General features: G+C 39.0%; 1 protein-coding gene across 2 annotated transcripts in view; it reads left to right on the top strand.

Moving 5' to 3' along the window:
• The first annotated feature begins 8738 nt into the window (after positions 1-8738).
• The window catches only part of LOC130077529 (intraflagellar transport protein 43 homolog), a 32066-nt gene continuing 22107 nt past the window's right edge, over positions 8739-18697 (top strand). For both annotated transcript variants that reach the window (XM_056242806.1, XM_056242805.1), the window contains exons 1-2: positions 8739-8823; positions 9429-9530. In XM_056242806.1, the coding sequence (XP_056098781.1) occupies positions 8779-8823; positions 9429-9530 (147 nt within the window). In that variant the 5' untranslated portion in view covers positions 8739-8778. The remainder of the gene's footprint in view (positions 8824-9428; positions 9531-18697) is intronic.

Genomic DNA, 18697 nt, shown 5'->3' with positions numbered 1-18697 from the left:
GCGCTCAACGCTCGCGCTCGTCTGACAGGATTATTTCGCTCTCGTGCGCTTTTATAGTCAGAGTCTCTGTGACGTGTGTCGGTGGGCGGAGCCACGCTCGCTCACCCCGAGTGCTCTCTTTCCCATTCATGCAATCACTTTATATAATAGCTAACGCATAGAAAATGTAATTGCAGATTACGTAACCTAAAGCAATGGGAACGAATAGAATATTTTAGAAATGACTGTGTAATCCTAATTATCCAAACGCCAAATGTCCTTCTCTGGCGCTCACTCTACAGGAATTGTTTTTTATAAAGTCTGTGCGCCTCCTGCTGGATGTTTAATCTGAAACTACCAACATACATTTCATAGAAGCTGCTGCTTTATATTAGAAACATTTATTTGATAATAAAAAAAAAACACACACACAAAAACATCAACAACAACAACAGTAATATTTTGAAATATTATTACGATTTAAAACAGCTGTTTGCTATGTGAATATAAAGTGTAAATTTATTCCTGCTGAATTTTCAGCATCATTACTCCAGTCTTCAGTGTCACATGATCCTTCAGAAATCACTCTAATATGAGGATTTGATGCTCAAGAAACATTTCTCATTATTATCAGTGGTGAAAACAGTTATTTACATTTTTATTTCAGGATTCTTTGATGGATAGAAAGTTCAAAAGAAATAAAGGATTAATTAAATTGATCAAAAGTTACAGTAAAGACTGTATAATACTAATGAGAAATGTTTCTTGAGCATCAGATCCTCATATTAGAGTGATTTCTGAAGGATCATGTGACACTGAAGACTGGAGTAATGATGCTGAAAATGCAGCTTTGATCACAGGAATAAATTACATTTTAAAATATATTAAAATAGAAACCAATCATTTTAAAGTGTCATAATATTTAACAATATTCAGCCTTGGTGAGCAAAAAGAGACTTCTTTTAAAAACATTAAAGATCTTACCATCCCGAAACTTTTGACTAGTAGTTTACTTGCATTATATTACAGGTTACAGTGTGTTCATAATAATCATGCTGAAATTGTCAAGGATGTATTTGAAGTCATTCATTAGGCTAATATAGCCATGTATGGTTTCACATAACTTTTTATTGAAGCAGATCTTTATTTTGAGCGTCATTACCATCATTGTTTTAAATGTAGCTGAACAAAGAAACACTGTTTACCCTTTCAAGAGCTGGTGAACCTCATTCAGATTTCACTGTCCATGACATACTTCAGTTTGCATGAAATAACCGATGTCAAGTTGCAGTGGGAACTTGCATATCAACATTTCTATATATGGAAAGATCCATGTGGCTTAAATCAACATACACAGGCAATGTCCTAAACAATATAAGACCCCAGATTGCTGGCACTGAACCAACATTTCCCTTAAAAAACAAAAATAAACAATAGATGATCAGTGGATGTCATCACTGTCCCACGGACATGAAGAGGACAGCAAAGAAACACTCACTACGCCACAATATCCCAGTGACAAAGAACTAAACTCCTGCACTTTCTGATACTTGTTTGTCGTTTTTGTTGTAACTTTGTTTTTGCTCGTCAGTCTTTTAATTTCTATTTATATGTGTGTGTTTATTTTGCTATTGGCTCTAAAGTGACCTCGAGTTTTAGAAAATTTTAGTAAAATAAACTTCAGATAAAATCTTACCACTTGAAAATTCGTCAAGTTTCTTTATTAAAACGTTAATTTTATGTTCTGGAAGATGATGTGATCATGGCCTTGATCAACATTCAATTTCAACTGATCTGTGATGGTAAAGACATGTGATGTTGATGAAGTGATGGTGAAGACATGTGATGGTGATGTGATGATGAAGACGTGATGTGATGACTTGTGATAGTGAAGACATGTGATGTTGAAGGCATGTGATGGTGAAGACATGTGGTTATGAAGACGTGATGTGATGATGTGATGGGGAAGACATGTGATGTTGAAGGCATGTGATGGTAATGTGATGGTGAAGACATGTGATGGTGATGATGTGATGGTGAAGACATGTGATGGTGAAGACGTGATGTGATGATGTGATGGGGAAGACATGTGATGTTGAAGGCATGTGATGGTGAAGACGTGATTATGAAGACGTGATGGTGATGATGTGATGGGGAAGACATGTGATGGTGATGATGTGATGGTGAAGACATGTGATGGTGATGACATGTGATCAGTGCCGCCGCTCCCACCACGCGCATCACGCGCTGTGCTTAGGGCACCAAGTGCTGAGTGGGCACCAAAATAGCCTAATGAAAAATAAATCATCATAGTCATAATAATTTTAAGGCACTTTTTAGGCATGCATATAACAAAAAACGTGTCCTGTTGCCATAGTAACAGTAATGGTGTCTGTGAACCACATGACACTCTCACGCTGAACATGCATTACAGTAATAAACATCAAAATAAATAAATCTAATAAAAAATACCAAATCATACATTTTTATTATTTAATTGATAAAACATTAAAGAAAGCACATCTTAAATACTCACAAGAGTATTTAATTGCTCGAAAGTAACGATGGTGCCTCCCCTCCCCCTTAAAAAATTAAACTGGCAATAACAAACGTTTTTTTCTCGGGGGGTGGGGGGCATCATAAAGGAATTTTGCTTAGGGCACCAAAATGGCTAGCAGCAGCACTGCTTGTGATGGTGAAGACATGTGATGCTGAAGACATGTGATGGTGATGATGTGATGGGGAAGACATGTGATGTTGATAAAGCGATGGTGAAGACATGTGATGTTGAAGTGATGATGGTGATGAAGTTATGGTAAAGACATGTGATGTTGAAGTGATGGTGATGACATGTGATGGTGATGACACGTGATGGTAAAGTATGTGATGGTGAAGACATGTGATGGTGAAGACATGTGATGTTGAAGTAATGGTGAAGACACGTGATGTTAAAGTGATGGTGAAGACATGTAATGGTGAAGACACGTGATGTTAAAGTGATGGTGATGACGTGATGGTGAAGACACGTGATGTTAAAGTGATGGTGAAGATATGTGATGGTGAAGACATGTGATGTTAAAGTGATGGTGATGACGTGATGGTGAAGACACGTGATGTTAAAGTGATGGTGAAGATATGTGATGGTGAAGACATGTGATGTTAAAGTGATGGTGAAGATATGTGATGGTGAAGACATGTGATGTTAAAGTGATGGTGATGACGTGATGCTGAAGACACGTGATGTTAAAGTGATGGTGAAGATATGTAATGGTGAAGACACGTGATGTTAAAGTGATGTTGAAGATATGTGATGGTGAAGACACGTGATGTTAAAGTGATGGTGAAGATATGTGATGGTGAAGACATGTGATGTTAAAGTGATGGTGATGACGTGATGGTGATGACGTGATGGTGAAGACACGTGATGTTAAAGTGATGGTGATGACATGTAATGGTGAAGACACGTGATGTTAAAGTGATGGTGATGACGTGATGGTGAAGACATGTGATGTTAAAGTGATGGTGATGACGTGATGGTGAAGACACGTGATGTTAAAGTGATGGTGAAGATATGTGATGGTGAAGACATGTGATGTTGAAGTGATGGTGAAGATATGTGATGGTGAAGACATGTGATGTTAAAGTGATGGTGAAGATATGTGATGGTGAAGACATGTGATGTTGAAGTGATGGTGAAGATATGTGATGGTGAAGACATGTGATGTTAAAGTGATGGTGAAGATATGTGATGGTGAAGACGTGTGATGTTGAAGTGATGGTGAAGATATGTGATGGTGAAGACATGTGATGTTGAAGTGATGGTGAAGATATGTGATGGTGATGAAGTTATGGTGAAGAGATGTGATGTTGAAGTGATGGTGAAGACATGTGATGTTGAAGTGATGGTGAAGATATGTGATGGTGAAGACATGTGATGTTAAAGTGATGGTGAAGATATGTGATGGTGAAGACATGTGATGTTAAAGTGATGGTGATGACGTAATGGTGAAGACACGTGATGTTAAAGTGATGGTGAAGACATGTAATGGTGAAGACACGTGATGTTGAAGTGATGGTGAAGATATGTGATGGTGAAGACGTGTGATGTTGAAGTGATGGTGAAGATATGTGATGGTGAAGACATGTGATGTTGAAGTGATGGTGATGACATGTGATGTTGAAGTGATGGTGATGACATGTAATGGTGAAGACACGTGATGTTAAAGTGATGGTGAAGATATGTGATGGTGAAGACGTGTGATGTTGAAGTGATGGTGAAGATATGTGATGGTGAAGACGTGTGATGTTGAAGTGATGGTGAAGATATGTGATGGTGAAGACATGTGATGTTGAAGTGATGGTGAAGATATGTGATGGTGAAGACACATGATGTTAAAGTGATGGTGATGACATGTAATGGTGAAGACACGTGATGTTAAAGTGATGGTGAAGATATGTGATGGTGAAGACATGTGATGTTAAAGTGATGGTGAAGATATGTGATGGTGAAGACATGTGATGTTAAAGTGATGGTGATGACGTGATGGTGAAGACACGTGATGTTAAAGTGATGGTGAAGATATGTAATGGTGAAGACACGTGATGTTAAAGTGATGGTGAAGATATGTGATGGTGAAGACACGTGATGTTAAAGTGATGGTGAAGATATGTGATGGTGAAGACATGTGATGTTAAAGTGATGGTGATGACGTGATGGTGATGACGTGATGGTGAAGACACGTGATGTTAAAGTGATGGTGATGACATGTAATGGTGAAGACACGTGATGTTAAAGTGATGGTGATGACGTGATGGTGAAGACATGTGATGTTAAAGTGATGGTGATGACGTGATGGTGAGGACACGTGATGTTAAAGTGATGGTGAAGATATGTGATGGTGAAGACATGTGATGTTGAAGTGATGGTGAAGATATGTGATGGTGAAGACATGTGATGTTAAAGTGATGGTGAAGATATGTGATGGTGAAGACATGTGATGTTGAAGTGATGGTGAAGATATGTGATGGTGAAGACATGTGATGTTAAAGTGATGGTGAAGATATGTGATGGTGAAGACGTGTGATGTTGAAGTGATGGTGAAGATATGTGATGGTGAAGACATGTGATGTTGAAGTGATGGTGAAGATATGTGATGGTGAGGAAGTTATGGTGAAGAGATGTGATGTTGAAGTGATGGTGATGACATGTGATGTTGAAGTGATGGTGAAGATATGTGATGGTGAAGACATGTGATGTTAAAGTGATGGTGAAGATATGTGATGGTGAAGACATGTGATGTTAAAGTGATGGTGATGACGTGATGGTGAAGACACGTGATGTTAAAGTGATGGTGAAGACATGTAATGGTGAAGACACGTGATGTTGAAGTGATGGTGAAGATATGTGATGGTGAAGACGTGTGATGTTGAAGTGATGGTGAAGATATGTGATGGTGAAGACATGTGATGTTGAAGTGATGGTGATGACATGTGATGTTGAAGTGATGGTGATGACATGTAATGGTGAAGACACGTGATGTTAAAGTGATGGTGAAGATATGTGATGGTGAAGACGTGTGATGTTGAAGTGATGGTGAAGATATGTGATGGTGAAGACGAGTGATGTTGAAGTGATGGTGAAGATATGTGATGGTGAAGACGAGTGATGTTGAAGTGATGGTGAAGATATGTGATGGTGAAGACATGTGATGTTGAAGTGATGGTGAAGATATGTGATGGTGAAGACACGTGATGTTAAAGTGATGGTGATGACATGTAATGGTGAAGACACGTGATGTTAAAGTGATGATGAAGATATGTGATGGTGAAGACGTGTGATGTTGAAGTGATGGTGAAGATATGTGATGGTGAAGACGTGTGATGTTGAAGTGATGGTGAAGATATGTGATGGTGAAGACGTGTGATGTTGAAGTGATGGTGAAGATATGTGATGGTGAAGACATGTGATGTTGAAGTGATGGTGAAGATATGTGATGGTGAAGACATGTGATGTTGAAGTGATGGTGAAGACATGTGATGTTGAAGTGATGGTGAAGATATGTGATGGTGAAGATATGTGATGTTAAAGTGATGGTGAAGATATGTGATGGTGAAGACATGTGATGTTAAAGTGATGGTGATGACGTGATGGTGAAGACACGTGATGTTAAAGTGATGGTGAAGACATGTAATGGTGAAGACATGTGATGTTAAAGTGATGGTGAAGATATGTGATGGTGAAGACGTGTGATGTTGAAGTGATGGTGAAGATATGTGATGGTGAAGACATGTGATGTTGAAGTGATGGTGATGACATGTGATGGTGAAGACACGTGATGTTAAAGTGATGGTGAAGATATGTGATGGTGAAGACGTGTGATGTTGAAGTGATGGTGAAGATATGTGATGGTGAAGACGTGTGATGTTGAAGTGATGGTGAAGATATGTGATGGTGAAGACATGTGATGTTGAAGTGATGGTGATGACATGTGATGTTGAAGTGATGGTGATGACATGTAATGGTGAAGACACGTGATGTTAAAGTGATGGTGAAGATATGTGATGGTGAAGACGTGTGATGTTGAAGTGATGGTGAAGATATGTGATGGTGAAGACGTGTCATGTTGAAGTGATGGTGAAGATATGTGATGGTGAAGACATGTGATGTTGAAGTGATGGTGAAGATATGTGATGGTGAAGACATGTGATGTTGAAGTGATGGTGAAGATATGTGATGGTGAAGACATGTGATGTTAAAGTGATGGTGAAGATATGTGATGGTGAAGACATGTGATGTTAAAGTGATGGTGATGACGTGATGGTGAAGACACGTGATGTTAAAGTGATGGTGATGACATGTAATGGTGAAGACACGTGATGTTAAAGTGATGGTGAAGATATGTGATGGTGAAGACGTGTGATGTTGAAGTGATGGTGAAGATATGTGATGGTGAAGACGTGTGATGTTGAAGCGATGGTGAAGATATGTGATGGTGAAGACATGTGATGTTGAAGTGATGGTGAAGATATGTGATGGTGATGAAGTTATGGTGAAGAGATGTGATGTTGAAGTGATGGTGATGACATGTAATGGTGAAGACATATGATGTTAAAGTGATGGTGAAGATATGTGATAGTGATGAAGTTATGGTGAAGAGATGTGATGTTGAAGTGATGGTGATGACATGCGATGTTGAAGTGATGGTGATGACATGTAATGGTGAAGACATGTGATGTTAAAGTTATGGTGAAGACATGTGATGTTGAAGTGATGGTGATGACACGTGATGTAAAGTATGTGATGGGGAAGACATGTGATGTTGAAGTAATGGTGAAGACATGTGATGTTGATGAAGTGATGGTGAAGACATGTAATGGTGAAGACATGTGATGTTAAAGTGATGGTGATGAAGTGATGGTGATGACATGTGGTTGTAAGGGCATGTGATGGTAATGATGTGATGGTGATGACATGTGATGGTGATGACGTGATGATGATGACATGTGATGGAGATGACGTGATGACAATGACATATGATGGTATATTATTACTTTTTGGGAAACATTTTTAGATAAACCTCCAAGCTGTACGCCAAAGAACAAAAAAAGTTAGTTTCAGAATTGAATAATAAAAATAACAATAATAATGACATAAATATCACAAAATGAGTGACATTTCTGATCTCCAAACGTTATGTCCTGATGTGCTGCCCTGTCAGTTTAATTTGTATTCATATAAATTATAAATAAATATATATAGTATATAAATATATTTATTTATTGTTTGTTTGTTTGGATAAAACTTTCTTAAATGTTTGCGGGTAATAACATTATTGGGGAAAGTGATTGATCACTATTAAAAAAAGTTACAAATCACTTTACAAAAAGAAAAAAAGTGATATTCTTATATGAAGTTAAAGACTGTCACCTAAAACCCTCCATTACATAAACCATGATACTGTGGTGATACCATGGTACACCGATTGTATTAGATTTCAAGGCACTTTAATAGATAATGATGATTTTTTTTATGATAATACTTTAAAGGTTCTCTAAGCGATCCTGGGTGACGTCACTTCTTGTTGACGTTCGAACTATTGTCAAACAAAACGGAGGCTAGCTAGACCCTCCCTCCTCCTCATCCGCACACTAACCCCCCAAACCACACCCCCAAACCCTTCTTGTCGGTCATTGGCTGGAACAGTTTGTTATGTTTTGGGGAGCGGGTCGCTGCAGTTTGTTTTTGGTGCTGTTTGTGAAGCATGGGCTGTCTACAGAGATCGCGTTTCTTTACAGTGTGTTCAGGGGACAGGCAGCCAGCGGATAGTGAGGAGATGTTTGCTGTATGTGACAAAAAATGTTTTGGCCTAAAAAACACATGACATCGCTTAGAGCACCTTTAAAGAATACTATATGGCACATGCCTAAAAACATGGTAAAAATGCATGGTAATAGCACCGTTTTACTGTTTATCAGTCTGATTTTATTTCATTTTATTATTTTATTGTTTTGTTTTGTATACTTTTTGACAATCACATTAATCACTGGACATACGTAAGAAAGAAAGAAAGAAAGAAAGAAAGAAAGAAAGAAAGAAACAAAGAAAGAAAAAGCTTTTAATACATGTTTTATTATTTTGAAAAGTCAACTGGTACTTAGGCAATCTTTTGCATGAAAATCACCTATTCGAGTATGACTGATGGAATTTGCCTTGGATATAATTATTTTGCCATTATATTGATAACGTGACAGGATTCAGCGGTGACGTGACGTCACTTCCTGTACTCGGCTCCGTTAGAAATGGACGACAGTCTTCAGCTGGCAGACGGTGGATTAGCTAAAAATGTGAGTTGAATTCATATTAAACTGTTTTTAGAGATTCGTGACCAGATAGAGAGTTGTGCAGACACGGAGTAGCTTGCAGAAAGGCTCACAGTAGTCTTTCTTTCACGCCGCGTTTCAAACTGCAGGACAGTAGTGTTTTGTGGGCTAAACAGCCGATACCCTGTCAAATGAACTAACGTTAGTCACGCAGATTCCTCAACTTTAATAAACAGGACTAACATGATGTAGTGTTGTTTGTGTGTTTAAGAGAACGCGTACTTTGCGTTTGTTTCTCGTTCATCGCGTGTAAACAGAGTTGGCGCGTCCTGTTGCCATAGTAACAGTAATGGCGTCTGTGGACCACATGACTCTCTCACGCTGAACATGCATTAATAAACATCAAAATAAATCTAATAAAAAATACCAAATCATACATTTTTATTCTTTAATTGATAAAACATTAAAGAAAGCACATCTCAGTGTTCTAAAACTGACCTAATTTTCTTCTAGCAGATTGTAATTTCTAATGTCTGTTAATGTTGGGATGGATTATTCCAGAAGGTGTTGATTGACAGGTGTGCTGCTCAGAGGTTATGATTGACAGGTGTTCTGCTCATGTGTAATAGGTGGCTCGGTCAGGCAGAAGAGCTCGTCAGGCTGCTGAGATGATGAACACTGAAGACTCTCGTCAGAGGAAATCCTCTTCATCGCTCAGTTCTGTCACAGAGGTCAGTCTGCATCAAAACCAGGGGCGTAGCAGCCATTATAAAAGTGGGGGGGACAAAATGGTGTGGTGATGTGACCCAAAGGTCAGTCCTTCCAGAAAAATGCGGAGTTTTTTTGTGATTGTTGCGGGCAAAAATCCTTGATTATGCGGCGATGGAATATACAGGATATTTGCAATTTTATGTGATGAAATTGCGGGAACTTGCAAAAACTGCGGTTTGATGAAAAAGAGAGAAAAAGTGATTCCCCAACACCCTGTTCTCACTAGGCTACTACCTTAATGTAAAGAGTCCTTTCTTATTACTTCCTATGATAAGCAAACATACTACATCACAGAAAGTGCTGGAATATTTAATCTTGTTTTATTTCAGACCTTAATAAACACATGGCTCAAACTTACAAAACATTGATGAGTCAAACAAGTTCTGTGGCTTTACAAAAGGAATATGCTACAACTTCTGTAAAAATGAATAAATAAAATATGAAAAAAATGTTTCCTGTTTTACAGTTGTTGTTTTTTCAATGATGTTCATGTCGCGTAATTACGTCACTTCATAACGTTCCCATGGCAACCGGGGGAAACGGCTGCTCTCGTGTGGAGCAAACGCAACATTTTTCAACTTTCTGCTCAGATATATGTGACTTTTTTTTGCAACAAAAATGCGGGGATTATGAAATCATACAAGCCCGCATATTTTGCGTGGAAATCGGCAATTTATACGGCAAAAGTGCGGCGTATTTGAAAAAATGCCCCTGCATAAATATGCGGACTTTGGCTGATTATGCACTGAATCATGCGATCGCATAATCGCGTTTTTCTGGAGGGACTGAAAGGTGATGTTCATAATAATAAATTCTAGATGGAATAGCAATTGGCATTTTACAGCACCCTAGTGCCAATTTTGGGAACATGCCATGATAGTTTACAGCAACCTATTTTTGTGAAATCATACTCGAAATAAAAAAATATTGCAGGACTTGGGACTTTCAGACAACTGTGGACATCTATACTTTATTTTTATGAAATAAAGTTATTTTATGATATTTAGAATATTTCAGTTAAACTACACTTGAACAATAACTTTTATCTTACTAACAGTTGGACCAAAAAAAGTGTTCAATGAGTACATAACAGATTACATCTAGCCTACAGTAATTTTATACAACAGACATTTTATAAAAATATATCAATAAAACCTAAATCAATGTATTCGGTATTGGACATCAATTTAACATTGACATTAGATGTTGAATTTACATTGAATTTTGGTCACCCGACGTCGCAACCAAAATTTAACCAAATATCAACGTCTTATGACGTTGTGTGCCTGCTGGGAATAATCTGTTATGTCTCATTTAACAGACGCTTTTATCCAAAGCAACAAGTAGGAGAGCATTTAACACACACTCGGCACAATCCGGCGCGACGTGACGAGGTCCATACGGGTTCTGTTGTCTTACACCTCTTACAGCGTTACAGTAGGTTAAATCATAATAAGGAAACTTTACGTGTGATTCATGTCATCGCGACATACTGCAACAGTGTGTGTTTGGAAAAAAATGATGTAGTCCTCTGCTTTTTTTTTCTGGGGTGCATTAGACGGCCAAACAGCAAAGCGACTAAACAAACACGAAAATTCGCAAGAGCAACAAAAGATTTGAAGCTCATGGCAGACGCGCCCAATAGATGCTTCGCGCTGTGATTGGCTGAATGTTAGCTCACTCAAGTCTAAGTAACAAATCAGAGAACACGGGCGGAAATATTGGCGCGGAGTAAAAAAAAAATGCGGGGGACAGAATCACCTGTTTCTAAAAGTGGGGGGGACGTGTCCCCCCCGTCCCCCCCGGTTGCTATGCCCCTGATCAAAACAACCACATTTTACTGAATTTATGAATGTTAACCAAAGAGAAAAACTAGGGATGCTCCGATCGATCGGCCGGAGATCGGTATCGGCCGATCATCACATTTTATGACTCGATCGGTACTCACTCAACTTGGCCGATCTCACAAACCGATCACAATTTGATGACGTCAAAACGTGAGGAGGTAGCCTATATGATGCGTGGGGACTTAAATGATTTGGCAGTCATGTCATCGCCGGTGTGGAATTAGGCTGCTATGATGTGTCGAGAAACAATGAAAAAAATTTGCTATTTGCCGTGTATGTTTCAAAGGAATCTCACATGGAGGAGTCATTGTCCTCCAGAGAGAGCGCCTTTTTGAAGAGTATGCTTCGCTCGCTCAGTCCACAGCGCCACTCGCTCAGGACGCCCGCAGTGACATGCTGGTTAGAAAATATGTTAAATAAGTTGGGCTGCCCGTGCACGACTAAAGTTTTTTTCTAGTCGACTAGTAGTAGCCTAGTTCATTTAAGCCATTAGTCTAATCGCATATCTATATTAATTTAATTAAATATATATGGGAGAAAATACTAAACCATAATGAGCGTCATCATAATAGGCTATATTCCGCATATCAAGCGCATGCATAAAGCTTGCCACAAAGAACCGGCAAAAGTAATGTTTATGCAGCATGATACATTTTAATTGTTTATTAATAAACTGCAAAGATACAGTTGGCGATGTTGACGCCATCTTCGCATAGTGAACGTGCTTATAGAGAGAAATGCACACTTCATACGGATTAGCCTACATAAGCAGAGAGTAGCCCATTTATTATCGATTTAAATAGTTTTTTTTTTTTTAAAGTAGACATTTCAAGCCTGAACTATACGTTCTCAGGTATGTGAGGCAAGTTGAGGTTCGGTTCACTTATGAGACGCGCTCCAGTTAACGCGCCGGCGTGTCCGTGTCCTGATTATATTGTCTGCTATATTTCGCTTATTATTTATTAAATCCAGGCAAATGGTTGATGAAACATAGTTTGAAATTAAGATACAATTTTTACAAAATGAAATTCACTTTAAAGAATGGCTTTCTACAAAACAAAACTTAATTAAGTGGTCAAAATCATGTCTGACCCATTCCAAATGTTTTCCGATATATTGGGCATCTTATGATCCTATCTTACTCATCTCATGCAGTTCCTTTTTAATATAATCAACATATATGACTTAAAAAAAAAAAAAAAGAACACTATATTAGTCCGTCAATTTATTGTCCACCGTGTTACTTTTGACTACTTTCCCTTTAAATGAAAGTTGGAAAAATTAAATGACATCTTGAGTTGTCAAAGTAATCAAATGTTAAATTTGATTAAAAGTCTCCAATTGTAAAAATTAAATACAGATTAATGCTTACATTTAAAGTTACAAAACTTATCCCGTCAAGAGCAGCGAGTGATTTTCTCTTTGCCTTTTGTTCTTTGATGAACATGACAGCTCAGGAATATCAGGCTGCGGGACTTTCAGAGCTTATGCATTGATCCAGTGTACTGTTACACAACACGCCGTTTCTTTTTCAACTATTTAGATTCCAAAATTGACTGTATTTACCTCAATTTGACATCATTTTGAATGTATTTGACCGTATAAGCGCAATAAGTCACGAAGAAGAAGTAATTTGTGTACTCATGAGCTGTTTGAGAGTGCCACATTTACATCAGTGGTTCACGTGCTTGTGGTGATCGAGCAAAACCTGCCGGAATTATTAGAATTATGCGCAATTCAATCGGAGCGAGTGAGAGGAAGCGGGCGTGTGTTTATTCGCCATAGCAGAGAAGAGAGAGCGAGAACCATAGATATCCATAATAAAGGCTAGATGTCTTACGGCGAGTCTCTATTGTCATCACCGGCGGCCATCTTGTCACAGGCAAGCTTTCTGGTGGGCTCTGTGGTGCCTGATGTAAGATGAGTGATCAGCACGAACACAAATACTCTTCTCGACGGAAATCTTGACGGATTTACAAACGGTTTAGTTTCGTACAAACGTTATTAACGTGGCTATAATTCTGGATGATTATTTATTTATACACTTATTATTCATAAGTATGCAGTGTCTTAACTACATTTACATTTACATTTATTCATTTAGCTGACGCTTTTATCCAAAGCGACTTACAATTGCTATATATGTCAGAGGTCGCACACCTCTGGATCAACTCAGGGACACATTGGTGTCTCACAGTGGATTCGAACCCAGGTCTCTCACACCAAAGGCATGTGTCTTATCCACTGCGCCATCACAACCCCACAACTACATCTCTGACGTTTATAACAAACCAAACCGTTTGAAAATCGGTAGAAAATTGAGCATGTTATGGTTATTTAAAAAGTACATGCACCATTAAAACACAATGTTACGAGTGAGCGAGCTGCCTGTGGCAAGATGGCCGCCAGGTGCGGACGTCCACCTCCATTGGCCAGCAGCGCGGACGAGACATCTAGCCTTTATTATGGAGATCTATGGCGAGAACGCACAGCTGGTATCGGTGTATCGATACTGCAGAAAAGGACTAACTATCTCAAATCTTTTTTACGATTTAAAAAAATATTTTCTTATTCCAGAATCGATATTAAGGCGAGACACGGCAGGCAAAAACACAGGGTTTTTTTTCACTGGTCAATTTTGAGATTTTGGGCTATTTGTCTTCAATAACATGTCTTCTTTCAGACTTGTGGTGAAAAAAAGTCCAAAATACACATTTAGGTCATTATTTTACTACACTGTGTCTGTTTGCGTCTGTAGATTTCTCCTAAATTCATCAAAAGTTGGCGATCTGAATCCTCCCGCTGCTCCTCGATCGCCGCCTGCACCGTCATCACACACACCGCTAGAAAGCCCTCTCTCTCCTGTACAATGCTGTCGGATCCAAATATGGTCATTTCCTTTTTATCAGCAACCAATCGTGAAAGTAAAAGGGGGGATTTATTTAACTGTAAAAGCGAAATATCATTGGCTGATGTCAATTCTTTAAAGGTCGTTTTCTCAAAATGGGGTTTTTCTCATTCTCTGAGCCAGAAATCTCCACCTCAGCAGCACTTACATACACCCAACTCTCCAGTTGTATTCCTATCTATATTCTTGTATATATATTCTATATTCTAGAATTTTGTAATAAAATATCCAAAAATCACTTGCACAGTGTGATATATTTCCTGCAGTTGTGTACTTACAATATCCCAAAAGTCTCCAAAGATTTATTATTTCAGAGAAATTCCAATTTTAAATAAGTGGCCGTCCGGGAAAAAAAATGTCGCCTGTCAATGACGTAACCATGGCGACGGACGTGGACAACTGCGTAGTGCGTAACGTTTAGCGGCACGCAGTTCTTGTTTCTTTCAAACAGACCATGGCAAGCAGACTTTGGGACAAACAAGGAGAACTAAAATGAGGATCAATATCAGCGTGGCGTTTTTGAGATGCCGAGAGCTAGCGTCCGCGACTAACTTGGACTTGACAGAGCTTCACAGCTTTATTAGACAGGTGAGCAAATGTACATAAAACAAATCAATGTTATATAACGTTAGCTCAACATGATGAAATGTTAGAATATGGTCAGTATGTTATTCTAATGTTGATCTAGCTTACTGCTAGTTTCGTATAGCAAACGAACTAACACGTAGAATAACATTATAACTTTCAACACACATTTAAATGCCGTTTAGTGTGATAGTGTAACATTAGACCGAGTGAAGCAGCGCTGCGTTACCTCACAAGTTTAATTCGTCTAATAAACTGACCTGTGTGAGTAATCCAGCTCTTGAGGGTAGTTCGGTAGAATTAAATGTCCTTATTCCTTTATATCCGCGGGACTCGCGTGTGATATCGGTCTCTTTAGCAATCGCAACCTGCTTCATATCACTGTAATGTTAAAAAACATGAATGTTTGCACTTATTAGATCCATCAGCTTGACAGCAAGTCCCATCATTCAGCTCATCACTGCGTCATCAACCTACGCCTTTGTTATTGTTGGAAACTGCGCCCTCTTGTGGCGAAAAACCTACATATTGTGCCTTTAAGCACCAAGTTTCTATCAAAAGCTGATCTACTCTATTTCGACGGCTACATCAGTGTTTATATGTAGTATTGTATGATGCTTCTGAAATAAAACTCAGAAAGATGTGATGAACTGTTCTTGTAAAAAGGACTCATCTTATACAATACTTCATATAAGTGTATGATTTAGCTTCTCCCGATGGTCTAGTGTTAAAAAGAAAAAAATCGCAATACTTGTAGAATCGCAATTCTTAAAAATCACAATACATATCGTATCGGCACTAGGGATGCACGATAATATCGGGACAACATCGGTATCGGCTGATATGAATATTTCTGCCGATGAGTCTTGCCGATAGGGTGGCGTGTTTCCTATGCGCACGTGACGACCGCGACCGAAGCATGAGCGCCAGCAACTTAAACTTCCAGCTAGGGGTGTGCGTCTCACGGTTTTTGATCGTGGACGATTCAAATGTCTCCACGATCTGCTTTTGAAGAAAAATCATAGTATCGTGCATTCTATCAGTTCAATTCTGGCGCCTTCATATCAACATACTGTACAACACGACGTACATTCACATCACATCACATGTAAACGCAGAGGTAGAGTTACACTCACGGGACACCGCAATTCACAAAAGTTCATTGTTTGCATGTGCGTCAAAGTCTTGCTAGGTAAACATGTCATTCACGTGCTGATGCGCTGTTCTAACATCCGCTTTTCTGAGCGCGTTACACCCGACGCTCACAGGAACTAAAGCCTGTCACAGCCAAGCGTGCCGCACAAGCCCTCAAAAGTGAAGCCAAAACGTCTCGATCGCCCCCCGGTGACCGGTCCTAGTATAGCTCATAAGCCCCGCCTCCCCATGTTATTCAACAGGACGTGAGACCAACAAAATAATTAAATTACACTTCACATATCTTTTTTCTAAAGATAGTTTCTGTCATTTACTGTAGTTTCTATCACGTTGATGTAATTTCAAGTGTTTGTTTTTAAAATAAGTTAGTTTTTAGTTAGTTATTTGATGCTTTAAAAACGGTGCTGTGACATCATGATTGACAGCTGTGATTGACAGGTTCTCTGTGCGAAGTAGTAACTGAAGCACCAACAGACTTTTTTTCATAATGTTGATTATGTGGTTAGTAGTTGTATTTACCTTATTTTAACGAGGTACTACAATCAGCAGACATCATTGGCGAGGAACGGAGCAGACAAGGCCACTTAAGAAAAGTGCGGGGCATGTGCTTACGATTGATTCAACGAGCGTGAGGGCGGGGCCTTGATTTCGCGGCTTTACTTCCTGCTCACGACTGCGCATGACTGGTCCCGAAAACGCTACTGCGCAGACTCAAGTTCCAATATGTCAGCGCCATATCGGGACTCTGGCGGCTTCAGTTCTCTCCAATGGAAAAGAGCGAAGGGGCGTCGTCCATCTTTTTTTACAGTCTATGGTCACAGCGCCTGCACACTGGACTAATCTTTCCAGACTTATTGCGCTGATACTGTCAAATACACACAAGGTTTACATAAACAAAGTTGGTTATGTCCAAAGTGAAAGCAAACAGAGAAAATCTGCTTGTCAAATGCGTGTATATTAGACGCGTCGCGTTACTCGCGTGCAGTTCTTAAAGAGACAGTAATAATATTCTGCCGCTTGTCTTTAAAGAGATACTGCACCCAGAAATAAAAATTCTGTCTATCTAATGTTGTTTCAAACCTGGATTCATTTCTTTCTTGTGCTTAAATATACTATGGAAGTCACTGGAGTACAGCAACTGTTTGGTTAGCCACATTCTTCCAAATAACTTTTATAATTTCAACAGAAGAAAGAAACTTGAGAGAGTAAATGATGACAATTTAAATTTTTGGGAGAACTATCCCGTTAATGTTAATAAAACAACAAAACACAGAGGAAATCACTCACTGCTCTTGACTGAGAACATTAATAGAAGCTTTAATAAGCTTTTTTTGCACTTAAAAAAAACAAACAAATATATCGGTATCGGGCAAAATTAGTTTGAAAATATCGCCATATCGAATATCGGCCAAAATCCTATATCGTGCATCCCTAATCGGCACCCAAGTATCGTGATATATTGAATCGGGAGATGGGTGTATCGTCCCAACCCTAATCGATACACATCCAAACATGAAACCATCATGCAGTGCAAAGCCTGTTCTAAAGAGTATAACAGTATTAATGTCCTGAGCGCTGGTCTATTTTAAGGAGTTTCCCTCAGTGAACTCTCTCTCTCTTACACATGAACTAAAGACTGCTTCAGGCATATTTCTCGGCTGTTACCGCAGGGCATCGGCATCTGAGGCATGCCATCTTTGGTCGCTCTGGGTTTGTCCCCAAGAGCGCTGAGAGCCGTACACGAATCTGTAGGAATCCCAGCTATGTTTTTTTTTTTTAAACTTTCCAAATTAGGCTGCGTTTTCCGATGTAAAACCAGGATTCTTGAGTCCCCTGTGACCTCACATCTACACGAAATACATGTTTCTGCCATGATGAGTGACAGGCCTGTTTTCCTCATGTCTTGATAGTCAGTGTTGTTTAATTTAGTTTCTTTGCAAATGTATGTTTTACTTGTATCCGAGCATCCAGCGGTATTGAGATCTGTGCAACGTTGATCCTCATGCTAAATTCACTCTTGACTCACTTATCAGTGATTTGAAGTTATTTGTCTGAATTATTGTGTCATGGTTCTAAGAAACTGAATGATTTCTTAAAGGTGAGATATGTAGAACTCAGAATTAAATGAATTAAATGAAGATGAATCCTTACTAAAGTTACAAAAGTTATCCAGTGAAGAGCAGTGAGTGATTTCTTTGTCTTTTATGGTTTGATTAACATTAAAAACACAGATAGCAGCAGGAATATTAGGGGCCGTTCATACTAGGGCTGTCACTTCACGTTCGAAAATCGAGTGCACAATCGATCGGTTTCAACACAAGGTTCGAAAACAAAAATAGGGAATAGATTTTAACGGCCTTTTTTTTTTTTTACGAAAAATGTGTGTTAGGTGGACGGATCAATACAGCACACAGAACATGTGGGATGCTGGACAATAACTGTTCACCAAATGCTTTTTAATATTCGCTATTACTTCAATGCAAGTGAACAAGCGTGCCGTTATGTGTTGCGTAGTGACGTGTGTGTGTGTGTGTGTTCAAGTGAGCCAGAAATGCGCAGATTTTGCAATACGCTGTATTTAATATATCATGAGGATCACGAGTTGCGTATTTGCGCTAAATCCGCGCAGATT

Source organism: Rhinichthys klamathensis, unplaced genomic scaffold, assembly GCF_029890125.1.
Source record: "Rhinichthys klamathensis goyatoka isolate OS25496 unplaced genomic scaffold, OSU_Roscu_1.1 h1tg000754l_1, whole genome shotgun sequence".
Taxonomy (NCBI): domain Eukaryota; kingdom Metazoa; phylum Chordata; class Actinopteri; order Cypriniformes; family Leuciscidae; genus Rhinichthys; species Rhinichthys klamathensis.
The sequence above is the reverse complement of the archived record's forward strand: the minus strand, read 5'-3'. Positions and strand labels throughout refer to the sequence as shown.